Source organism: Hippocampus guttulatus, chromosome 22 (genome assembly GCF_054856545.1).
Source record: "Hippocampus guttulatus isolate MCC_2025c chromosome 22, RoL_Hgut_1.0, whole genome shotgun sequence".
Taxonomy (NCBI): Eukaryota; Metazoa; Chordata; class Actinopteri; order Syngnathiformes; family Syngnathidae; genus Hippocampus; species Hippocampus guttulatus.
This window is the reverse complement of record NC_141282.1, coordinates 8,191,533-8,211,084: the sequence shown is the minus strand read 5'-3', so window position 1 is coordinate 8,211,084 and position 19,552 is coordinate 8,191,533. Positions and strand designations below refer to the sequence as shown.

Here is a 19,552-nt window from a genome sequence, read left to right as displayed (position 1 = left end):
TAACTTTAGCAATTTTCATTTTTGATGGAAAGATACCAGCTTTGAATGACAGGTTGCATATGTGCGTGAAAGGTCGCACTACATATTCTATAATCTGCTTTATTATTGTCATGTCAATATTAAAGCAATCAGTTGACTTTTTATTTTTAAAAGTTTTTATAATATTTGATACTTCTTCTTGTTTTACAGCAGTAAGGAACATCGTGGAGGAGTTTTTTTCTACATATCTATCTATTTCAAACAAGTTTGTTGGATCAGGAATTTGTTTTGCTAGGTTACTGCCGATGTTGACAAAATACTCATTAAATTCAGTTGCTATTTCACTCGGTCGTGAGGAAGGAACAACAACAAGAACAACAACTAACCTCTCACAGCACGCACGCCGTGTCGGTGGCTCTGCGTCTTCTTTGCCAGACGCGGCTCTCGGGCGGCGCTTTTGCATCTGGCTCGTTATCACACAGGTGACGGATGCGCCGCTCCCCTCTCGGGACCTCCCCCAAGGCATGTAATTCCTCCCCCGGACCGCCCTCCACCATCTCCTCCTCCTCCTCCTCCACTTTATGTGTGCGCAAGCATGTGTGAGCAACACGTTTGCGTATGTGGACTCATCTCTTTGAAAACAGGAGGTGTCACTCTGTCAAAAAATGAAACTCCACGATTACAGATCAATACGTCCGTCTACACACACACACACACACGAGTGCGTGTCTTCAAGCAACGCTCCGCAAATATTTGATCTGTCATGAAATAGTGTGTGGATATATATTGAAGCGTTTTGGTCCACATTGTTCAAGTTCATCAATGCTGAACTCTGGCTTGCTATGACATCTCAACGCTCGTGATGTTTTGTTTTGTTTGTTTTCCCCGACTGCCAAGATATGAACCTCCCTCCTCCTTACTAGCATCCTTTCCTCAACCCCCCCCCCCCCCCGAAAGGAGACGTTGATTGAATTCTGCTTTATTCTATTTCTATTTTTAGTCCCATTCTGGCCTCCCAATGCAAAAGGAGAGAAGAAGAAGAAGAAGCACAAAGCAACAGTGAAAGCGCCATTGAAGCATCTCGGACTCGAAGAGAACAATCATGCTAGTGCGAGACGAGAAGAGGACAGTCGAATTTGGGCCGAGAGGGGAGAGCCTCTGACAGAAGAGGCCTGACAGTGGGAGGACTGGCGCGGGAAGAGCAAGAGCCGCGTCGGCGCGGGGAGATGGCGCAAATGCCACGCGGGGAGGCCGGAGCCCAGATTCGAACCGTCAACCTCTGGACTGTGAGGCGCGTGCGCTCATAACGTGCACAGACAGGGCCACACACCGGCAACCGGGGGGCAAAACGGTGAGGGGGGAAAGCGGCGTCGCCGTGGCAACAGCATCCTCCCAACGACCGCAGCCTCCCGCAAAAACTAAACCACACCTAACGACAGAGAAGGGAGAAGCGGGAAAACAATGACGACTTCAGATCACTTTGGGGAACTTTTCTCACCCGCGTCAACACTTTCATCGACACAGACTATGTCTTTTTTGCTCGGGGCTGGATGAGAGAATGACGACGAGAAGGGAGGGGAGGAAAGGCGTCCAGCGTGAGCAATGTGTCGTGTTAAATGAAGAAGGTCTATTCTTGGAAAGAAGAGACATCCATGACTCCACATCGAATGCGACGACGCTCGATCGCACTGCTCTCACCGAGAACGGGACGAGAATGCTTCATGTTTGAATGAAGTCTCTGTTGCCGCCCGCTGGGACAAAAAGGACAAGTTGTCAATAGAAGGCGAACGGAAACGATGGACCGGTCGCCGGTTGATGTCATGGCGCGTGTAGACCGAAAAAACAAACAAACAAAAAAAGAGAGACTGGTTCCTAGTCAATGTCAGGCTTCAAAGAAGGGAGCGGTTGAGTGTGGCCGTGTGACCTTTTATTCATTCTTACGAATGCTTTCATTGTTATGAAACGTATGAAACAATCGCGGCCGTTCGCAAAGCCACGATAAGACTTTCGTTGTCACTTCCCGCCTGCCAAAATTTCCGCAGAGAGAACAAAAGCCGATTGCAAAAAGTCTCTTTCATCGCAACTGCCGACTGGATTTGTCTCAAGAGAACTTTAGAAAAAGGGACGCCTTCACGGTACGGTGACATGAAAGGGGCTCCCGGGAATGTGGGCGTCGCCCCATTTCACCATGAGGATGTAGTTTCCCACTTCTTTCACCGTGTACGTCACGTTGTACATCCTGTGGCCCGCATGCTTCACGTAGACCTCCTCGCACGGGGCCCTGGGGCCGTGGACCCCCACCATCAACATGTTGCTTCCTGCGAACACACCACAGACCATCAAGGCCTCTTTTTTCTGCCGATCTCATAGAAAGTCAAACAAAATCGCGTGTCATGACAGTTCAAAAATCGAGCCCCGATGTACTGCTTGAGCACTCAAGTGATTTCTGGCCCTGGAGTTGCACAAGGCTCATTTCAAGGGGCTTCTTCCCTTCTGCTTTAACTCTGAGCGATTTAAACATTCTTCTTTTTATTTTTGGTGGTGAATGGGGCGGGGGGGGGGGGGGCGGCAGCGACCGGGAGAACGTACCAGCACTCGCGTACAATCTCTGTGTACTCTTGACATACTTGTGTGATTTGTGCCTACCGGCTTTGCTGCAGTCCACCATGAAGGAGTTCTTCTGGCCCACAAAGGCCTTGGAGAGGCCGGCCCCCCTGGAGACCACCTTGCTCGCATCCGAGGAGAATTTGGGCAGGGAAGCGAAAGGCCCCGCCATCCCGGATGAGGACTTGGTGACGGTTTCCACCAGAACCGATGACGTCTCACGACGGCTCGAACCTCCGGACAAACTAGGACCTAATGACGGAAACAAGGCGATGACGACAATTCTAGGAGCGGACGTCGATCTTGTTGTGTCATTGTCCCTCGGCTTGATGGACGGGCGAGATGTTACGTAAATGACCCGGGTCGACATTTGCGGGGGGCATAAATGGCATGTAATCATCTCGCCGAGGCTTCTTCAAGAGAGGCCATGTCCTAGAATTTGGTCCCAGGGAGAAATGAGCTCCAAGACTTGGGATGGGCGAAGCTTCGGGATATACAAAGAGTCCCGAACCTCAAGACAACGGCCACGACAGACCAAAGTAACAGAAAGAAGAACCTAAGATGACATTTTGAATCTTAGATGAGCTCCATTGGCAAGCGGGGAGAGGGGATTTTCTTTTTGTGCGTGCGTTTGTCTGATGGTACAAATCCGCAAATAAAGTCAAGCGGTCGCGGTCCAAGCCCACCTGAGACTTTGGCCTTGAAGGGGCTGCCGACGATGTGCTGCGCTCCCGCGTACTTGACGGAGATCAGGTAGCTCCCGGGAGCCATCGGGGTATAGGACACCAGGTAGCCTTCGCTACATTCCTGGCAGCTCATCTGGACTTTGGAGGGACCGTCGATGGTCACGGACAGAGCGCCGCTGCCGGCCTTACACGTGTTCACCGTGAACTCTGACGCGACCCCTGCCAGGGACAAACCACAAGGCAGACTCGAGTCCAACTCGAAGATTTGGGACTCGACCGATCCGAGCGCCGTGGTGACTTTACTCGACGACTTCTTGCTCACCCGTGATCCCCCTTTCCAGGCCGGGCCCCGAAGCCGACACCTTGCTGGGGTCTCCCGCCTGACCGGGCTCCCCCACGCGAATTTTGAAGGGGCTTCCGGGCACGTGGCTGTCACCGAATCGGACGTCGATGGAGTGGACGCCGTTCTCTTTGGGGACGAACCTAACGGCGTAGCGATCTGCCGACGGACACGGTCATTTCTTTCGGGCCGGATTCCAAAGGGCGTGTTCCCCCAAAAGCGGAGGCAGGCGTCTTACCGCCGTCCAGCTGGCCGATCAAACATTCCTCCGTGGCTCCGGAAGGCGCGTGGATCTTGGCGTCGATGACGCCTCGAGCTCCGTTCAGCTGCACCGCAAAGGAGGCTTCCTGGTTCACCTTGAGTCCAGAATCCTAGGGGACACCGGCACCATGCTGACAGGCTAGGCTAAAGAGCATTTCAGAAGGTTCAGAAACGACGCGCGCCACCATCTCTCCCCGTGGCAGAAAATGGATTGCTTCCAGCTGACCGGTCCTGAAAAACCTTGCGAAAGGCTTGGCGTCTCACCTGAAGGCTGGTGAAGGTGAGGCGGCGGGCGCCGTCCGACAAGCCGGCCACGGGGACGACGAAGGGCGAGTCTGGGATATGCTCGTCATTGAACTTGATGGAAACCTCATAGTCTCCTGGCGAGGGGAAGAGCAGAGGAAGATGAGCGGCCGAAGAGCAAATCGGGGGAGGTTGCGCTCGACGGGAAGAGCGTCGAACCGGGCTCTTGGACCACATAGGAGACGCCGCAGGAACCGTCCTTGCGGTCCTCAAAGGCGATCTCTGCCTTGCTGGGACCCTCCACTGCTATGGAGAGCCCGCCGGCCCCCGCCTCTCTGGTCCACACGCTGAACTCGGCCGGGATGCTGGCCACGCCCCGTTCCAGCCCGGTGCCGCCGGCCCGCACCTTGTGGGCGCCGCCCTCTCCCAAGGGACCCACGGTGAACTGGAAGGGGCTCCCGGGAACATGTTGTCCGCGATACTTGACCTCCACCACGTGCGCGCCCATTTCCTGCGGCACGAAGCGGACGCTGTACGTGCTATCCTCGCCGCGGATGATCTCGGCGTCCTGACACTTGCCGCCGGGACTGGTCACCTGAGCCGCCATCTCTTGGTGGGCCGGCTCACCTGAGGGAGGGAAACCTTTTTCCAGATCAGAGGACAACGTGAAGATCTTTTATTTATTTATTTATTTATTTATTTTAAATCAGCGGTGGCCTAAATACTATCAGGAGAACTGATCCGCAATTACACGCATCCCCCTTGGCCCTCGGTGGTCTCACGTACCATCCTGCGGTGGCGACTTTCCGCCAAAGTCGCTCAGACTACTTTCCCGTCCCATGAAGTCTCCAAAGACATCCCGAAAGGGGTCTCCAACTTGTGTGCTCTCCTCCACGCGGACCTCTCGCTTGGTCTCGCCGCCACGTGTCTTGCTGATCTCTGTGCGCTCGGTGCGCGTGTAGGTGTGGCTGCTGCGCGTGAACGTGCGAGTGGCCCGCTCCTGCGCCGAAACCATTTGAAACCAGTTGCCTGGCGAGGTCAGCCGCAGAGTACAAATACTTGGTTGCTATACTTAAGTGGAGATTTCACGCATCTGGATTTTACTCGGATACGAAAGTCAAAATGGGGGTGCAGGAAGTTGGTGGAGCAGAGCCAGTAGTGTCACGGCTTACCCGGGATCTTGAGGTCAAGGTCGCATGTGCTTCCCACGGTGGCAATGGCGGGCGCCTGCCGCTTCCTGGTGATGCTCTCCTTCATCCTGCCCTCACCAAACACTTTCACGGTGAAAGGACTTCCTGTTGCCGTGGAAACACACGCAGGAAGAAGTCACGGCTCTGACGGAAGACTCGGGCTGGCCATGGACCACGCAGATAGTTGAGTGTTGGCGTCTCCTCCGTGTCGCTTGTGTTTCATTTGTCCTATTTGATCGTTTGTTCCGTTCCAACGGCCATCAACAACTGTCGCTTTCCACTGAACGTGCGCAGCGGCGTGTCTGAAGCTCACTCGGGGCTCAAGTTTTTGCTCGCAATGCAAATTGAAAAAAAAAGTCGATGGCTCACGACTCGACAAACTTGACGGCGAGGGCGCTTGCATTATCTACCTGGGACGTGCCGGTTGGCAAACTTGATGTTGATGATGTAGTTTCCGGGCTCACTGGGACAGTACGTGACGCGGCACGTGCCGTCCTCCGCGTCCTCGCAGTTGATGTCCACCTTGCTGGGACCCTCGATGGACAGACCCAGACCTCCGTAGCCTGCCGCAACACACGCCCGCTTAGGAAGTGCAGGAAGGGGTGGGCGATTTCGACGTACCGGCGGTCCTCGTGTCGACGATGAAGCGGGCCACCTCGAAGGTGCGTCCCTCCAGCAGTCCCGGCCCGAAGACTTTCACCTTGCCGGCATCCCCGATCTCGGTCTGCGCCACCATGATCTTGAATGGGCTGTTGGTCACGTGCTTGCCGCCCTTCTTCACGCTCACCACATGCTCGCCCACTTCCTTGGGTGTGAAGGAGATGCCTGAACGGGGGAGAAAAGAACAGTGAGCGGCCAAACGGTGTTTCTTTTCCCGTGACACCTTGTAAGAACTGCTTCGCGGACATACCAATGTGTCTGTTGGGGAGTCTCTTCAGCAGGCATGCCTCTTCGCTTCCCGACGGAGCTTGAATGGTCGCCGTCAGACTGCTCAGGTCCGTCTCCACGATCCTCAAGGAGACGTCGGTCGCCGCGCCGACGTTGAGCCGAGACGTGGCGAGAGGGTCGTTGCCTGGGGTCACCGGCACACCGGCGTCAGAACCAGGCCCAAGGGCAAAGGACGCCGATCAACAAGCGCGTCGCTCTTTGTACCGGTGATCTTGGCCGTGAACGGACTGCCGGCAATGTGCCGGTCATCAAACTTGACGATGATAATGTAGTCGCCGGGCGCTGTGGGCAGGTAGGAGACGCTGCAGGTGCCATCTTTGTTGTCCTTGCAGCTGATTTCGGCTTTGGATGGTCCTTCCACTGCCAGAGACAAACCGCCTGTGCCCGAGCGGACCGTCGGTAGTCAGTCATTGCAAATGCAATTCATCCAGACGGCGCTTCTCTTAGAGACGGACGGCTTGCTGAGGTTTGGTGAAGGTCTCCCGCCGTCTTACCTTCTCCGGCGCCCTTGGTAGCGATCGTGAAGGTGGCCGGTGAGCTGGCCACACCGTGGCTCAAACCGGGGCCATACGCCGTCACGTGACCGCTATTCACCGCATCCACAAAGAACTGAAGCGGACTTCCTGCAGTGGACAGGGAGGTCACAAATTGGGTTTTGTTTTTTTAAATTTTTTTTTTACTTTCTTCCTTTCCAAAACTCCTAGCCAGAGATGACTCGGAGGTCTTCTCTGATGGATCGAGTGTTTCTTGCTCTTTCTAGACCCCCCCCAGCCCTCTCCCTCTTTGTCTCAAGGTGTCTCACGAGCATCCATGCAGTATATGACTTTTATGGGGGGGCTTTCTCTACCCTGTGGTCTTGGCGGCATTGCAGCTTCATATCGCTTTTCATTGGTGGTGGAGAGGAGACAACGGTCTCGGGGCGGCCCACGATGGTGATTGCTGTTGACGGTGACAAAGCGGCGTACCTGAGATGTGCTGGCCCTCGTACTTGATGTCCATCTCGTGCAGGCCGCACTCAATCGGAGAGTACTTGACGGTGACGGTGCCGTCCTTGTTGTCGGCGATCTGCGGTTGGGCTGCGCGACCGGACGGCATTCGCACTTCACCTGCGCGGCGCACGGCGATGACATCGTCACCGGCCCGCTCACCAGAGAATCCGACGAAAAGCGGGCTCACCCGTGATGTCGCCCGTCTGCACGGTGAAGGGAATGACCAGACTAAACGGCCGCAGCACGGCCTCCGTCTCATCGATGGGGGCCGTGGGATCGTTGGCCGCCTGGAGGGGGCGGAGTCAAACACCAAGTGGACGTCAGAAGGAACTCGACGGCGTGCTTTGTGTGGGCGAGCGCATGAACGTACGGTGGCGAAGAGCGCCACCTTCGGGATGGTGCGGGCGTGGCTTTAGCAGCCAATCGTGCAGAAGAGACATGCGGCTCATTAGTAAGAAGCGGCCGGAGGTCACTCGGCTCCGTGCCAGTGGCGTGATGGGACTTCAACAACGACGTGAGGGATTAGTTTGTTCGCGAGGCCCTCCGGTGAAGGCAATCAAGTGCATGGCCAAGAGGAGGTTCGTTAGCAACGTCATGCTTGTGCGGAACCCACCAGTACGTGGAAAGGACTGTTGGGGATGTGCTCCCCTCCAAAGCGGATGGTGATGACGTACTTCCCGGGTTCCGGCGCCGTGTAGTAAATGTCAAACGTCCCGTCCGCGTTTTCCACCACGTCCACGTCCAGTTCGGCCCCGTCCGGTGTGGACACCTTGCAGGTGACCTTGCCTTTCCCGGCAGCCTTGGCATCCACCGTGATGACCGTCTCCTCTCCAATCCGGATGGTGGGGCTAACGCCGGACCCTGCCGTGATAAATGCCGCGGCGGGTCCGATCATCTTAGCGCTTCAGAGTCAAGTTGTTGAAGAGATGCATCGCGACCCGTGGCTAGAAACCAAATTGCGGTGGAAAGTAACCAGCAAATTGCCAGGAACAGAGGGAAAGAATTGCCGGGAGCAGATTTCATTTCAATGAGGAGTATTGATTTGCTACCCAAGTAGAGTGAGTTACAAGCTTGGCCGTGGAGTATCGGGAAGCCCGAGGACCAACGAGGGCCAACGAGGGCCAACGAGGGCCAACGAGGGCACGGACTTAGGCAGCAAACAGTCAAGGGAACAATGAGGTTGCGCACACTCACCTGGTCCATGTCCTCCGATGGACACTGGAGGACAACGAGACGCCAATTAGGACCAAAAATGAAATTGAGGACAGGGGGGACGGCGAGAGGGGTCTGACCTGTGACCAGACACTTGCTGGCGTCCCCAGAGGGTGCAGCGTGGATGCGGTACGGCGAATACGGGATCTCGTCCCCGCCATACTTGATGGTGATGGTGTAGCGGCCTGCCATGTCCGGGACGTAGGACACCGTGTAGGTGCCGTCGCGGTTGTCCCGAATGTTGGCCTTCTTGGGCTTGCTCTCGGGATCCTGATAATTGCCAAATCACACAATCAAACTTTGACACAACCGCTGCTTCCCACCACGGGCCTACAAACAGCCCACGCAATCAAGCTTTTTGTCACACTTTCGGCCTGTCCGACGTATGTTCGCCGGAACAAGTGATGAATTAGAAGGAAGAGGAGGAGTGTGGGTGAAAGAAGTGATGAAGGCCAGTTTGCTTTGCTCGTACAGCAAACCATCCCAGCTCAACACTCCCGTTTGAGACCAGTGGTGGCAGCAAGGTGACCTCTCAAGCCACGACTCTAGTTGGCGGTGTTGAAGAAGAGGAGGATGATGATGATGATGATGATGATGATCGTGTTGACGAGGGGGCGATGAAGACAAATGGATGAAGAAATTAGCCCATGATCCCAAGTACTGAGTTCCCGAAGAACTCGAGAATGGAAGCTCATGTGATGCTGATGCCAATTTGCTTCTCGAACGAGGCAGACGGATGAGATGAGGTCAGGTAGGAGCCGTTGCTAAGACGGGGCGAGGTAAAGGAAGAGTAGGTGTGTGTTGTTGGCCTTACACAGGCTCTCTTAAGAATGGAGAACGGGATGGTTCTCTTGACTATATGAGATTCCCACACACGCGTGTGCCAGTCCTGCACAAACACGGAAGCCTGGTGCCCGCACCCGTCAGGACCCTGCAGCCGGCGGCACAGGAGGTCACACGGACAGGGTCACAGTCAAGGTTTCTGTGCTCACGTTAGGCGGTTAGCTGAAGGTCAAAGCGCGCTTTGTCTTTGCGCTTCTTGCGTCTCACCGCGATCTGAACCGTGAGCAGTCCTTCGCCGGCATCTCTGGCGTCGATGGTGAACTCTACCGGCAGACTGGCGGGAACGCCGGACGAATTCAGACCGGGGCCGCTGGCGCGGACTTTGCTGGCGTCGTGAGCCGGCAGGGTCTTGATCTTGAACGGACTAAAAATGAAATGCCCCCCCCCCCCTCTCAATATCATCTCGATCAGAGGATACGGTGATTGTTGTGAGCGCTGCTCACCTTCGAGGCACTTCCTGCTGGGCGTACTTGATGTAGATGGTGTAAGCGCCGTCGTTGGCGGGGGTGTAATTCACCGTATGCGTCCCGTCACCGTTGTCTAAGATGCCGATGGGCTCGGTGACACCTGCGCAAGCAGCAAGTTCATCTTCAGGACGGGCTCATCCTATATTTGGACGCGACTCATGTTGTCCGAAGACGGGGCGAACGGTCCTTACGCGCCACATTTACCCACCTGTGGGGCCGAAGATCTGGACCTCCAACGGGGCTACGCCGGCCTTGCTGCAGTCCACCGTAAAGGTCTGAAAGACCTGAGCACGAACGGCGCTTCCGAGGCCGGGTCCAGAACAGCGCACTTTGGTGGGGTCCACCACCTCTCGCACAGGGACTCGAAATGGACTTCCTGCAACGATGAACCATAAAGTTGAGGGAAGGGAACGCGGCAAGTGGCCAAACAGGCTCGACTGCACCTGGAACGGAAAGTCCCCCAAAGGTGATATTGACGTCGTACTCTCCAGGAGTGAATGGAACGTACTCCACACTACAGCTGCCATCTTTGTTGTCCTTGCAGGACATCTTGGCCTCAGACGGGCCCTCGATGGCTAGGCCAAGGCCCCCGGTGCCTGCACCCCTGACAAGGGCAACACGGGAAGGAAGTGGGGGTGTAAGAATGACATTTTGACACGTTCTAAACCTTCATCTTAGCTCGTGAGAGCGTCGGGTCGAGTTACCTGGTCTCGACCGTAAAGCGGTTTTGCTTGTTGACCAGACCCTCCTGCAGGCCCGGCCCGTAGGCCTGAACTCGACTTGGATCACAACCTTCACTTACATACACCCTGAAGGGACTCTTGGGGACTGCGTCATCATCCAACAACACCTCGATGACATGCGGACCTGGCCAAAAAATACAAAGCCCGCACTAGAACCAAGCGTCCGCACGACCTGGAAGCAACGGCAACTCGGGGCGCTGGTTAGTCCGGCTGCCATTGCAATGGCAGCGAGTCAAGTCACCGACCGTCCTCGAAAGGCGTGTACTCCACGTGGTACGTGCCGTCGGCCTTGTCCATAATGTAGGCATCTGTGCTGGCACCCGACGGATTGGAAATGTACGCTTTGACGTGGCCGCCGGCCGTCTGGTAAACACTTCTGGCATCCACGACGAAGTGTGTGGTGACTTCTCGCAGGACTCCTGGTGAGGAGAACGGGAACATGAAGGACAAGAGGTCCCACTCCTCGAATAGACCCGAAAAAAAAAGTACTCCGGTAGATGAACCAAGAATTTGTCCTCTCTCACCCCTGGGTTCCGCGCCGGGTCCGTAGACCTTGACGCCGCTGATGTCCAGGGCTGCTTCCACCTGCAGGCCCGTGGGGAAATTTGGTACCGGATGTCCGCCGTACTTGATGGTGATGGTGTACACGCCGTGAGATCGCGGGATGTAGGTGATGGAGTAGGTTCCGTCGCCGTTGTTCTCCACGTGAACTTCGGCTTTGGAGCCCGACTCGGAAATGATCTCGATGGTGAGCTCCGCCTCTCCGGCTTTGGAGCAGTCCACCAGGAAGGAGCCGGCTCGGTGGGCTTTCCCCCGCTCCAAACCGGGCCCGCTGGCCGTCACCCTGCTGGGGTCGAACGGGGACCGGACGGCAGCCTTGAAGGGGGAGCCGGGGATGTGTCGGTCAGCAAACAGGATGTTGATGTTGTACTCGCCGGGCTCGGTGGGCAGGTAGGACACCGAGCAAGAGCCGTCGCCATTGTCCTGGCATTCGATCTTGGCCTCGCAGGGACCCTCCACTGTCAGGCCTAAACCACCGGTGCCTGCTCCCTTTGTGTCGATGGCGAAGTGGGCCGGTTTACCCACCGCGCCGCCCTCAAGACCCGGGCCGTAGGCTTGCACCTGCGAGGCCGGGAAGGATGCTGTTGACGTGCCCGAAATGAGCCCCCCCTTTTTCTTCAGCCGGGAAACTCACCTTGGAGGGATCGGGGGGTAAGGTGGCCTCCACTGCCAAGGGACTTCCCGGGATGGGGTTCCCGTCATAGCTGATTTCCACACTGTAAGGCCCCTCCTCCGACGGGATGTACCTCGCCGAATGAAGCTCATTGGCTGCGCCGGACTCCAGCTTGCATGGAATCGGTCGGTGAGATGGAGAAATGATCTTCACATCCAGTTGGCCCTGACCGCCGGCGCCCGAAGTACTGACGCTGAACTCCTGATCCTTTCCGACGTTCACCTCTGATTGACACATTGCTGATGTCAAAATAGATCTCCGCACAAATGGGCATAATACAGTGCACGACAAAAGCAAAATTATGCGAGTCATCATTCTTTGTGTGTGAGGGGAGCTGCGCTGAGATTATCTGCATGATGTAATGCTTTTTTTGGGGGGGGGGGGGTCTGCCAAAGATAAGAAACCTTTTTAAGATTCAAAGAAAAAAAATTCCACCAACATGAGGCTTCTCAAGTCATTTCAACATAGTTCCTCGACCGAATGATTACGCAAGGATTTCGTGCAAAGAGAAAACTTGTACTGACTGTTGTTCAGGTTGTGAACTCGAACTTTGCTGAGGTCCAGAGGTGGAGCCACTTTGATGTGAAATGGACTTTTGGGAATGGCGTCCCCCCCGTGGAGGACAGTGATGGACAAACTTCCCTGAAGAATGACAAAACAACATGATGTTGACAGACACATGCATGCTCACAAAGTCAGAGGTCAACTCACCCGGTGCGTCGCGGTGTAGCGGACTGTGTACGAGTAGTCGTGGTTGTCGATGATCTCAAAGTCTCGAACCATGTCACCTTGCGTGCCGCCTCCAAAGTGGACCTCGGGCTGAGCTTTGCCGGCTCCTTTGGTGTAGATGGTGAAGTGTGTTGGCTTTCCTGCTTCTACACCTTCATCGGAACAAAACATCCAAGTGATTCATGCGGGCATGCATCCAAAAAATAAAAATAAAAATGGACATTCTACAACTGTTCTTTACATTAGCTGACCCAATTTGTTGAGTCCAGGTCCTTCCGCTCTCACTTTGGCGGCATCATGCGAAGGATCCACTTTTATCCGAAAGGGGCTGATTGGAATTTCCTGTTTTAACAAGAAAAGAAGGCGCAAGGTTTTGTTTCAAATCATGGCGCATGACCGACAACCCCCCCCCCCCCCGCAAGGTACCTCTGTATTTGAGCTCTTAAGGTTTTCTGGTTTTTAATGTGTCTCACCTGGTCGGCGAAGAGCACCATGATGGTGTACTGGCCCGGGGCCGGCGGCGTGTACTTGACCGTGAAGGTGTCGTTGTCATTTTTGATGATATCGAAGTCGATGCCAGCCTCGGCTGGTCCGACCACACCAGGCGCACACTTGATGCCAATGCTGACGTCACCTGAGGGGGAAGGGGGGGGGGGGGGAGTGGAGAGACAAGTGGCCAGGTGTCAGTCTGTGGAAGAAGGATGGAGAAGTGGCCTCTCACCTTGTCCCGCCTCGCCACAGTCCACCGTGAAGTAGGTGGGCTCGTTGGCCTTGAGTCCGCTTCTCTCCACGCCGGGACCGAAAACCTTCACATTTTGCGGGTGGCTGCCCTCTCCGATGCTCACCTGCTCGCAAACACATCTAACTCAGGAATGTCTTTCGTTTTACCATCACCCGACCGTGACGCAGACATACTGTAAGGTCTTGATCTACTGGGGTGTAAAACTTTTAAATTCACTTTTGGGTAAGAGTGCTTGTGGCAAGAGGTTAAGAGGCGGAGCTCACGGTACCCTGAAGGGACTGTTGGGAACGTTGACCTCAGCCCACGTAATGACAATGGTGTGCTTGATGGGCTTTGTGGGGACGTAAACGCACAAGAAGGTCTCGTCGCCATTGTCCCTTATCTCCACGTCTATCGGGCAACCTTCGGCATCCTGCGTGGGACATTGAGAAAGGAGATGGCGGATTACTCCTCAGGTCAATTTGATTGAGGGAGCGCCAGTTCACAACAGAGGCCCTCTCAGACTCTTTTGACAGAGAGAGAGAGAGAGAGAGAGAGAGAGAGAAGATGATCGAGAGGGGTTGAGTAGCAAGAGAGCAACGGGTTGAACAACAATCACATGAAGATTCGGAATAGTTCCGCGATAACCGTACTCGGGTGGGCACGTCCTCACCTGAGCGTAGAGCCTGAGCTCGCCGGCGCCGGCGGCTCGGCTGTCGATGGTGAAATCCGCCGGTTTGTTGACGATGCGGCCGACGGGTTCGAGGCCCGGTCCGTAACACCTCACCTGGGGGATCGTCAACAGCGCGTTGAGCCACTTTCAATCTTGGTTCCGGTCTCGCCGGGGTCACCTTTTCTGGGTGAAGATCCATCGCAGCGGGCAGGATGCGCGCGATGAAGGGGCTGTCTTTCACATCCTCATCATCACATATGACGTGGACGGCGTAGTCGCCGGCTTCGGTGGGCCAGTACCTGACGTCACACGAGCCGTCCCCTTTGTCATCGCACTCTATCTTGGCCTGAGACGGACCCTCGATGGAGAAGCCTGACCGCCCCGAAAACGCTCATTCTCACTCAGCCGCGTCCTTCTTCCAACTTGACATTTTGAAGCGCGGGGACATACCGAGGGTTCCCACCTCCGTCCCGATGGCCTCCACAACAAAGTCGGCACTCTTTCCCACCATACCCGTCTCCAGACCAGGACCCCAGGCCCGCACCTTCTGAGGCCCGGCCTCCTCGCTCACATCGACTTGAAAGGGACTGAAGACATCCCCGCAAAACAAAACAATGAACACTCCGCTCTCCACTTGGTGACGTCGGCGACCCGTTTGAGGTTCACCTGCGCGGGATGCTGTGACCGCCCCAAGTGATGTTGATGACGTAACTTCCTGTCACGACGGGGTAGTAGTTACACTCGTAGCGGCTGCCGTCCACCTCAACCACCTTCACGGGGTTCTCCGGGCCGTCTGTAGCCAACACGTGCAGTCCGAGCTTAAAGGCGGCCGCGCGTCACCTTCAAAGCTGCGAACGTGCGGTGAAGACGCTCACTCGGTCCCTTCACCGCCACTCGGAGCTCGCCGGTTCCGCCGCTTCGGGCGTCCACTTTAAACTCGGCCGCTTCCTTCACCCTCAGACCTTTGGGCTGCAGACCTCGGCCGAAAGCCCTGCAGGCGTTTGGGTTGCAGGCTGCGCGGAGCAATCAGAAGGGGCCGCATGTCAGATGGCGTTTCCGTCAGCTCGCGTGACACACGGAGCGGCGTTAGTCGTGGTCGGGGGAAGAAATAAAAAGGTGAAGTGAAACGACAATCGATAAAAGGTGAAACTATGACTTGATCTGAAGAGGAGGAGGGGGAAGCAGATCACACGAATGAAGCGAAGCGATTGGGAGAAAGGAAAGAGCACAAGTGAAGCCGCCAGACATGCCAATTCGCCATCGCCGGCCGACGCCCGGCTCGGCGATCGTAGCCGTACAGACGCATGCAACGCAGCGAGGGCGAGCCGAGTCCATCGCTTGCCGAGGGGCGGCGGCGGCGAGTCCGGCTCCCGCCTCTACTAACTTGGTCGCCTGGGTTTAGGTGGCGTTGGAGGGGGGGCTCTCTTTGGCGGGGTGCGTACTGACTGAGGCACAAGCTGCACCGGAGACACGGCAGACGCCGGTGGGGGGGGCGACACGCTCTGTGGAACTGATGAAGGGAGGAGGAAGTGTCAAGCGTCCAGGCCAAACCATCAGGCGTCCAAGTCAGACGGTACGAGCCCGAGTCACGTCAGCGTCACGGCACCAAGAGTCAATTGTGACCGGGGTTCAAAGGCATACCTTTGGCAATGAAGACGGGGAAGGGGCTTCTGGGAACCTGCTGTCCAGCAAATGTGACGTAGACGGTGTGCGGCCCCTCCAGCACGGGGACGTAGGTGCATCGGAAGATGCTGTCCCCTTTGTTCTCCAGAACCACCTCCACGGTGTCCCGGCGCCCATTTGAGTCCACGATGGTCACACCCACGTCACCAGCGCCAGCGCCTAGCGGGCCAAGTAAGGGGCACGCATTGAGAGGACCCCGCGCAAGGACACCGAGAGGTGTGACGGAACGGATGAGAGACCGGCTGTGTAGATGTCGAAGTAGGTGGGCTTGGTAGCCATGTTTCCCACGTTCTGCAGTCCCGGGCCGCGAGCCTGCACCCGGGTCGGGTCCCCCATGGCTTTGGAGACATGGACCATGAAAGGGCTCCCGTCAATGTCCTGGCCCGCAAACAGAACCTTGACCTGGCAGAGAGGAAGCAAATGAGCAGGCCAGGTTGCTCCAAGCAGTTGCTTGATGAACTTACTTTATGGAGACCCTCCACTTTGGGTAGGTAGACCACCGAGTAGGTTCGGTTCTTGTCATTGTTGGGGATCACTCGGGCCTGAAAAAACGCACACCGTTGGCCTTGATTTCTTTTGAACCAGCCCAGTAGACCTGCTGTGCCCACCTCTTCTGTGTGCCCCTCCAAGTCTTCAACATAAACCAGAATCTCGCCCAGTCCGGCCTCCACCGTTTCCACCAGAAATTCTGCTGGTTTGAGAACCACGTTCCCACGAGGTTCAATGCCTGCAGCCCAGAGGAGAAGAACATTTTTCTCTATTGGTAAACAAAAGGCGCCGGGGGACTTTTGGGTGAACGGAGGAACTGAAAACGACAACAAAAACGTGTTGGTTGACATTCTCGCGGTGCCACTGGAGAAAGTTCCGTCTTTGTGAAATGTCCTCCAGACGACAAGGGTCGCACCACTCGGCATGGTCACGAGTTCTGCCGTACTACCCACCGGGTCCGAAGGCTTTGGCCTTCTTGGGATGCAGAGTCTTTGCCCTCAAGGGGGCGCCCGGCTTCAGTTTGGCTTTGGGAAACTGTGACAGGTAGGTCATAACCGAGTGCTCGTCCACGTTGGGGTCCACGATCTCTTCTGGAGCGATGACCTGCACAGGTGGCAAAATCCCAGGTCCCGAGATCGGAACTTCTCCAAACGGTGGACCGCACGCCTTGGAGCAAAAAGACAGCATGGAAATGCGGAGAGTTACCTGAGGAACGCCCAACCAGTCATCTGCCTGTTGCATGGCCTCTCTGGCGTTCTCCACCGGCTGACCTGGATCCCAAGTTTCCCAGTCTGGACAGAGACCTGAAGACAGGCACAATACTCGTCCTAAGGTTCGGCGCTCATCTACTTCCGGTGGCTCTGTGAAGAAAAAGTGTCCTGTGGTTTACCTGGGGCACAATTGTCCACCAGGGCACCCAGTGCCTTGCCGTCCCTCCAGTCGCGGTGGAAGTTGGTGATGGGCATCTGGGGCACCTTATTCTGGATCCAGCCCAGAAGACGCTGCTTGGGTGTCAGCTTCCTGGCGTCCTTGTCGTCCTCGTCCTCCCACATGGGTATGGAGATTGAGTAGTGCAGGATGAGCGTCCAGATCAGACCGAGGATCAGCTTCAGATTCCCGTCCACGATGGCTTTAGAGTCTGGTGAGAGTATGAGAAGCACAGAATATTTCGTAATACTTGCGTGGATGGTTGTTTGTCGATGTGTGCCCTGCGATTGGCTGGCGAGCGGTTCAGGGTGCCCCCCGCCTACGAGGCTACGCCGTGCCCGCGACCCTCGTGAGGAGAAGCGGATTCGAAAATGGACGGAGGGATGGATCTTCACCACTGCTCCTCGTTAGCGTAGCCACGTAGGTAAAGTTGCCACCCCTTCATTGAGGATTTGAACACCTGACTTCCTGTTGACTTCTCCTTCTTTTTGCTCCATTGCAAGTCTGAAGAAGAATTCTTCTCGGCCCACTCGAAAGACTTCTTTGTTCCACACAAAAGCTCATTCCCCATGGCAACAGGACAAACACACAGATCATGTGTGACGTTGGAGGGAAAGTGTTCCACAGCAGGAAGTGGGACGGATGAGCACACAAGGAAACTATTTGTTCGGCTTGTTGGCACCCCGCTGCCCCCCGCAGGACGGAATCATCACCGCAGTCCCATGGAGAGACTATTTCAACCCGATTCTGACCCCAAAGAACCGTCCCCCCGTGACCCAAAGTCGGTGAAGCATGCGCCCAAATGACTGCGCGGGTCAAAAGATGCTTGCGTGACAGGAACGTCCTCATTCGGGCATTAAACTATTCATTCATTCATATTATTAGACACACACACACCTGTCAGCTATAAAACAACAGCTGACACAAAAGTCCAGGAAAAAGGCCGTGCATTGTGTCCACACTTGTCGAGAGGGAACAGCTGAAGACGCCGTCGCTCATGTGGTTGGCGAGACCTTGTCAAATTCTACCAATTAACATAAACACGAGGAGTCCTCTTCAATTTCAACGAGCACGGCTTTTTGCCTCACTCGTGTCGTTGTCCTATGACTGTCTGACGAGTGTATTGCAAGTTTTCAAATGTTGCCTTTCGAGTAATGTCTGCCAAATTTGTCGTGTTGGTGAGGATAAAGAGTGGCGACAGTTTTCAAGTAAGACACGGCCATCCTATTCAGGCGCTGAATGGTCTTACTCTTGAGGACAAGGAGTGGCCGGACCTTGTGCTAAGTATCAAGGATATGGAAGAAACACTCAAATGGCTTTCCATCGTGATCTTCTCGACAGTTTGGACTGGGAGTGGATGAAAACGACATTGTGATCTACGTGTTATGTGATGGCGCGAGGTATCATAAAGCCTAAAAGAGCAAAGCGCTTCTATTTTGAGTTTGGGGCTCGGCGAAACTCAGCTGTCGCTCTGTCAATCAGGGCGGCCCCGAAAAACAGAGCCCGGACCTCCGCGAGGCCGTGTCGGGAGCTCATCTGAGGCTTTGAAAGGAACTTTTAACGTGCCGTCAATCAAAAGTGTGAGCGAGTTTGTGTCGAGCATCTAACCCGCTCCCCTCCACCCAGCACCCAGATTCCACACTCACCGATGGACACCAGGCGGATGTGTTGTCGCTCCAGGAACTCCAGCGCTACCGACACGTTCTCCAGCTTCATCTGGCGAAAGTTGGGCCTGGCGTGGTACTTGCGGTACATGTTCTTCTGGCTCAAGACCTCCAGCAGAGCAATGAGCCTCAGGCCGTCCGCCAGGTCCTTCTGCAGGTCCAGCATGCACTTGTGGACGCTCTTCAGGTGCTCATTGCACCACCTGGTGAAGGTGTTCTGCTGGATCTTCTTCCAGGGCGCGTCTTCGGCCAGGTCCTTCTCCGTGGCCGGCATCTCCTCCAATTCCTGCTCATCTTCCGGATCGTCATCCAGCGGCAAAGTCTGGAGGTGCTGTTGTGGCATCATGGTGGTGCCCGAACAGCGCGCCAAACCAGCGCAAAAGCGGCACGAGACGAGTTTCCGCCTGAGAAGGAGCGAGCGTGTGCCTCAGAGTGGAGGACTCCCTGGAATGTTCTTGCCAGACCATAATAACGCGCGGCCTGATAGCCAGCCGCCAGCTCATTGGACGGGGTGGGGGTCGGGTGGGAGAAGACCTCGGGGGTGGGGGTGGGGGGGGGGGGGGGGTGTCGGCTGAGTTCTATTTTTAGACTTCATGCTTAGGAAGGACACACTGGGTGCCGTGATGTCATCAGCTGATCTATTCTTGCAGTTTCACAAACGTTACTTGTGATCATGCTACGTGCTACAAAGAGCGCTTCGCATAAATGCCTGCCCGATTGAAGGTTGCTGTCTTGAATCTGCGTGAAGACTTGCTGCGTGGCGGTTGTCCTGACGCATTCCAATGCGGTTGTCTGTCTCTGTGCTGGCGACCGCTCCTTTGTTTGTCTACCGTTCCCTCTCTCACCCAAATTCAAATGGGATATTCCCCAACTCACCCGCCACCACCCTAACGAGGAGAAGCACGACAGAAAACGGAGGCCGCACGT

The 19,552-nt window shown here is 55.6% G+C and overlaps 1 protein-coding gene across 5 annotated transcripts; it reads right to left on the bottom strand.

Moving 5' to 3' along the window:
• Nucleotides 1–1,884: 1,884 nt before the first annotated feature.
• On the bottom strand, nucleotides 1,885–19,058 carry flncb (filamin C, gamma b (actin binding protein 280)). 5 transcript variants are annotated; one of them, XM_086103176.1, is made up of 48 exons: nucleotides 18,608–19,058; nucleotides 16,924–17,172; nucleotides 16,740–16,837; nucleotides 16,487–16,637; nucleotides 16,154–16,272; nucleotides 16,010–16,087; nucleotides 15,785–15,947; nucleotides 15,504–15,704; nucleotides 15,247–15,372; nucleotides 14,738–14,875; nucleotides 14,529–14,655; nucleotides 14,313–14,449; nucleotides 14,041–14,234; nucleotides 13,863–13,976; nucleotides 13,479–13,622; nucleotides 13,190–13,313; nucleotides 12,942–13,102; nucleotides 12,720–12,810; nucleotides 12,451–12,620; nucleotides 12,264–12,381; nucleotides 11,701–11,963; nucleotides 11,030–11,627; nucleotides 10,751–10,924; nucleotides 10,467–10,629; nucleotides 10,206–10,366; nucleotides 9,971–10,138; nucleotides 9,739–9,862; nucleotides 9,503–9,659; nucleotides 9,267–9,383; nucleotides 8,533–8,722; nucleotides 8,435–8,458; nucleotides 7,854–8,101; nucleotides 7,428–7,527; nucleotides 7,217–7,357; nucleotides 6,746–6,874; nucleotides 6,456–6,629; nucleotides 6,214–6,375; nucleotides 5,925–6,128; nucleotides 5,714–5,866; nucleotides 5,286–5,408; nucleotides 4,900–5,142; nucleotides 4,333–4,740; nucleotides 4,135–4,250; nucleotides 3,848–3,980; nucleotides 3,592–3,768; nucleotides 3,270–3,488; nucleotides 2,626–2,835; nucleotides 1,885–2,297 (listed from the first exon to the last, which is right to left on the bottom strand). In XM_086103176.1, the coding sequence occupies exons 1-48, from the start codon at nucleotides 18,969–18,971 to the stop codon at nucleotides 2,110–2,112; spliced, it is 8,334 nt and encodes a 2,777-aa protein (XP_085959302.1). In that variant the 5' UTR covers nucleotides 18,972–19,058; the 3' UTR covers nucleotides 1,885–2,109. The 5 variants fall into 5 exon arrangements, with proteins under 5 accessions (XP_085959302.1, XP_085959303.1, XP_085959304.1 ...); XM_086103177.1 differs by lacking the exon at nucleotides 9,267–9,383; XM_086103178.1 differs by lacking the exon at nucleotides 15,247–15,372.
• Between the last annotated feature and the right edge of the window lie 494 nt (nucleotides 19,059–19,552).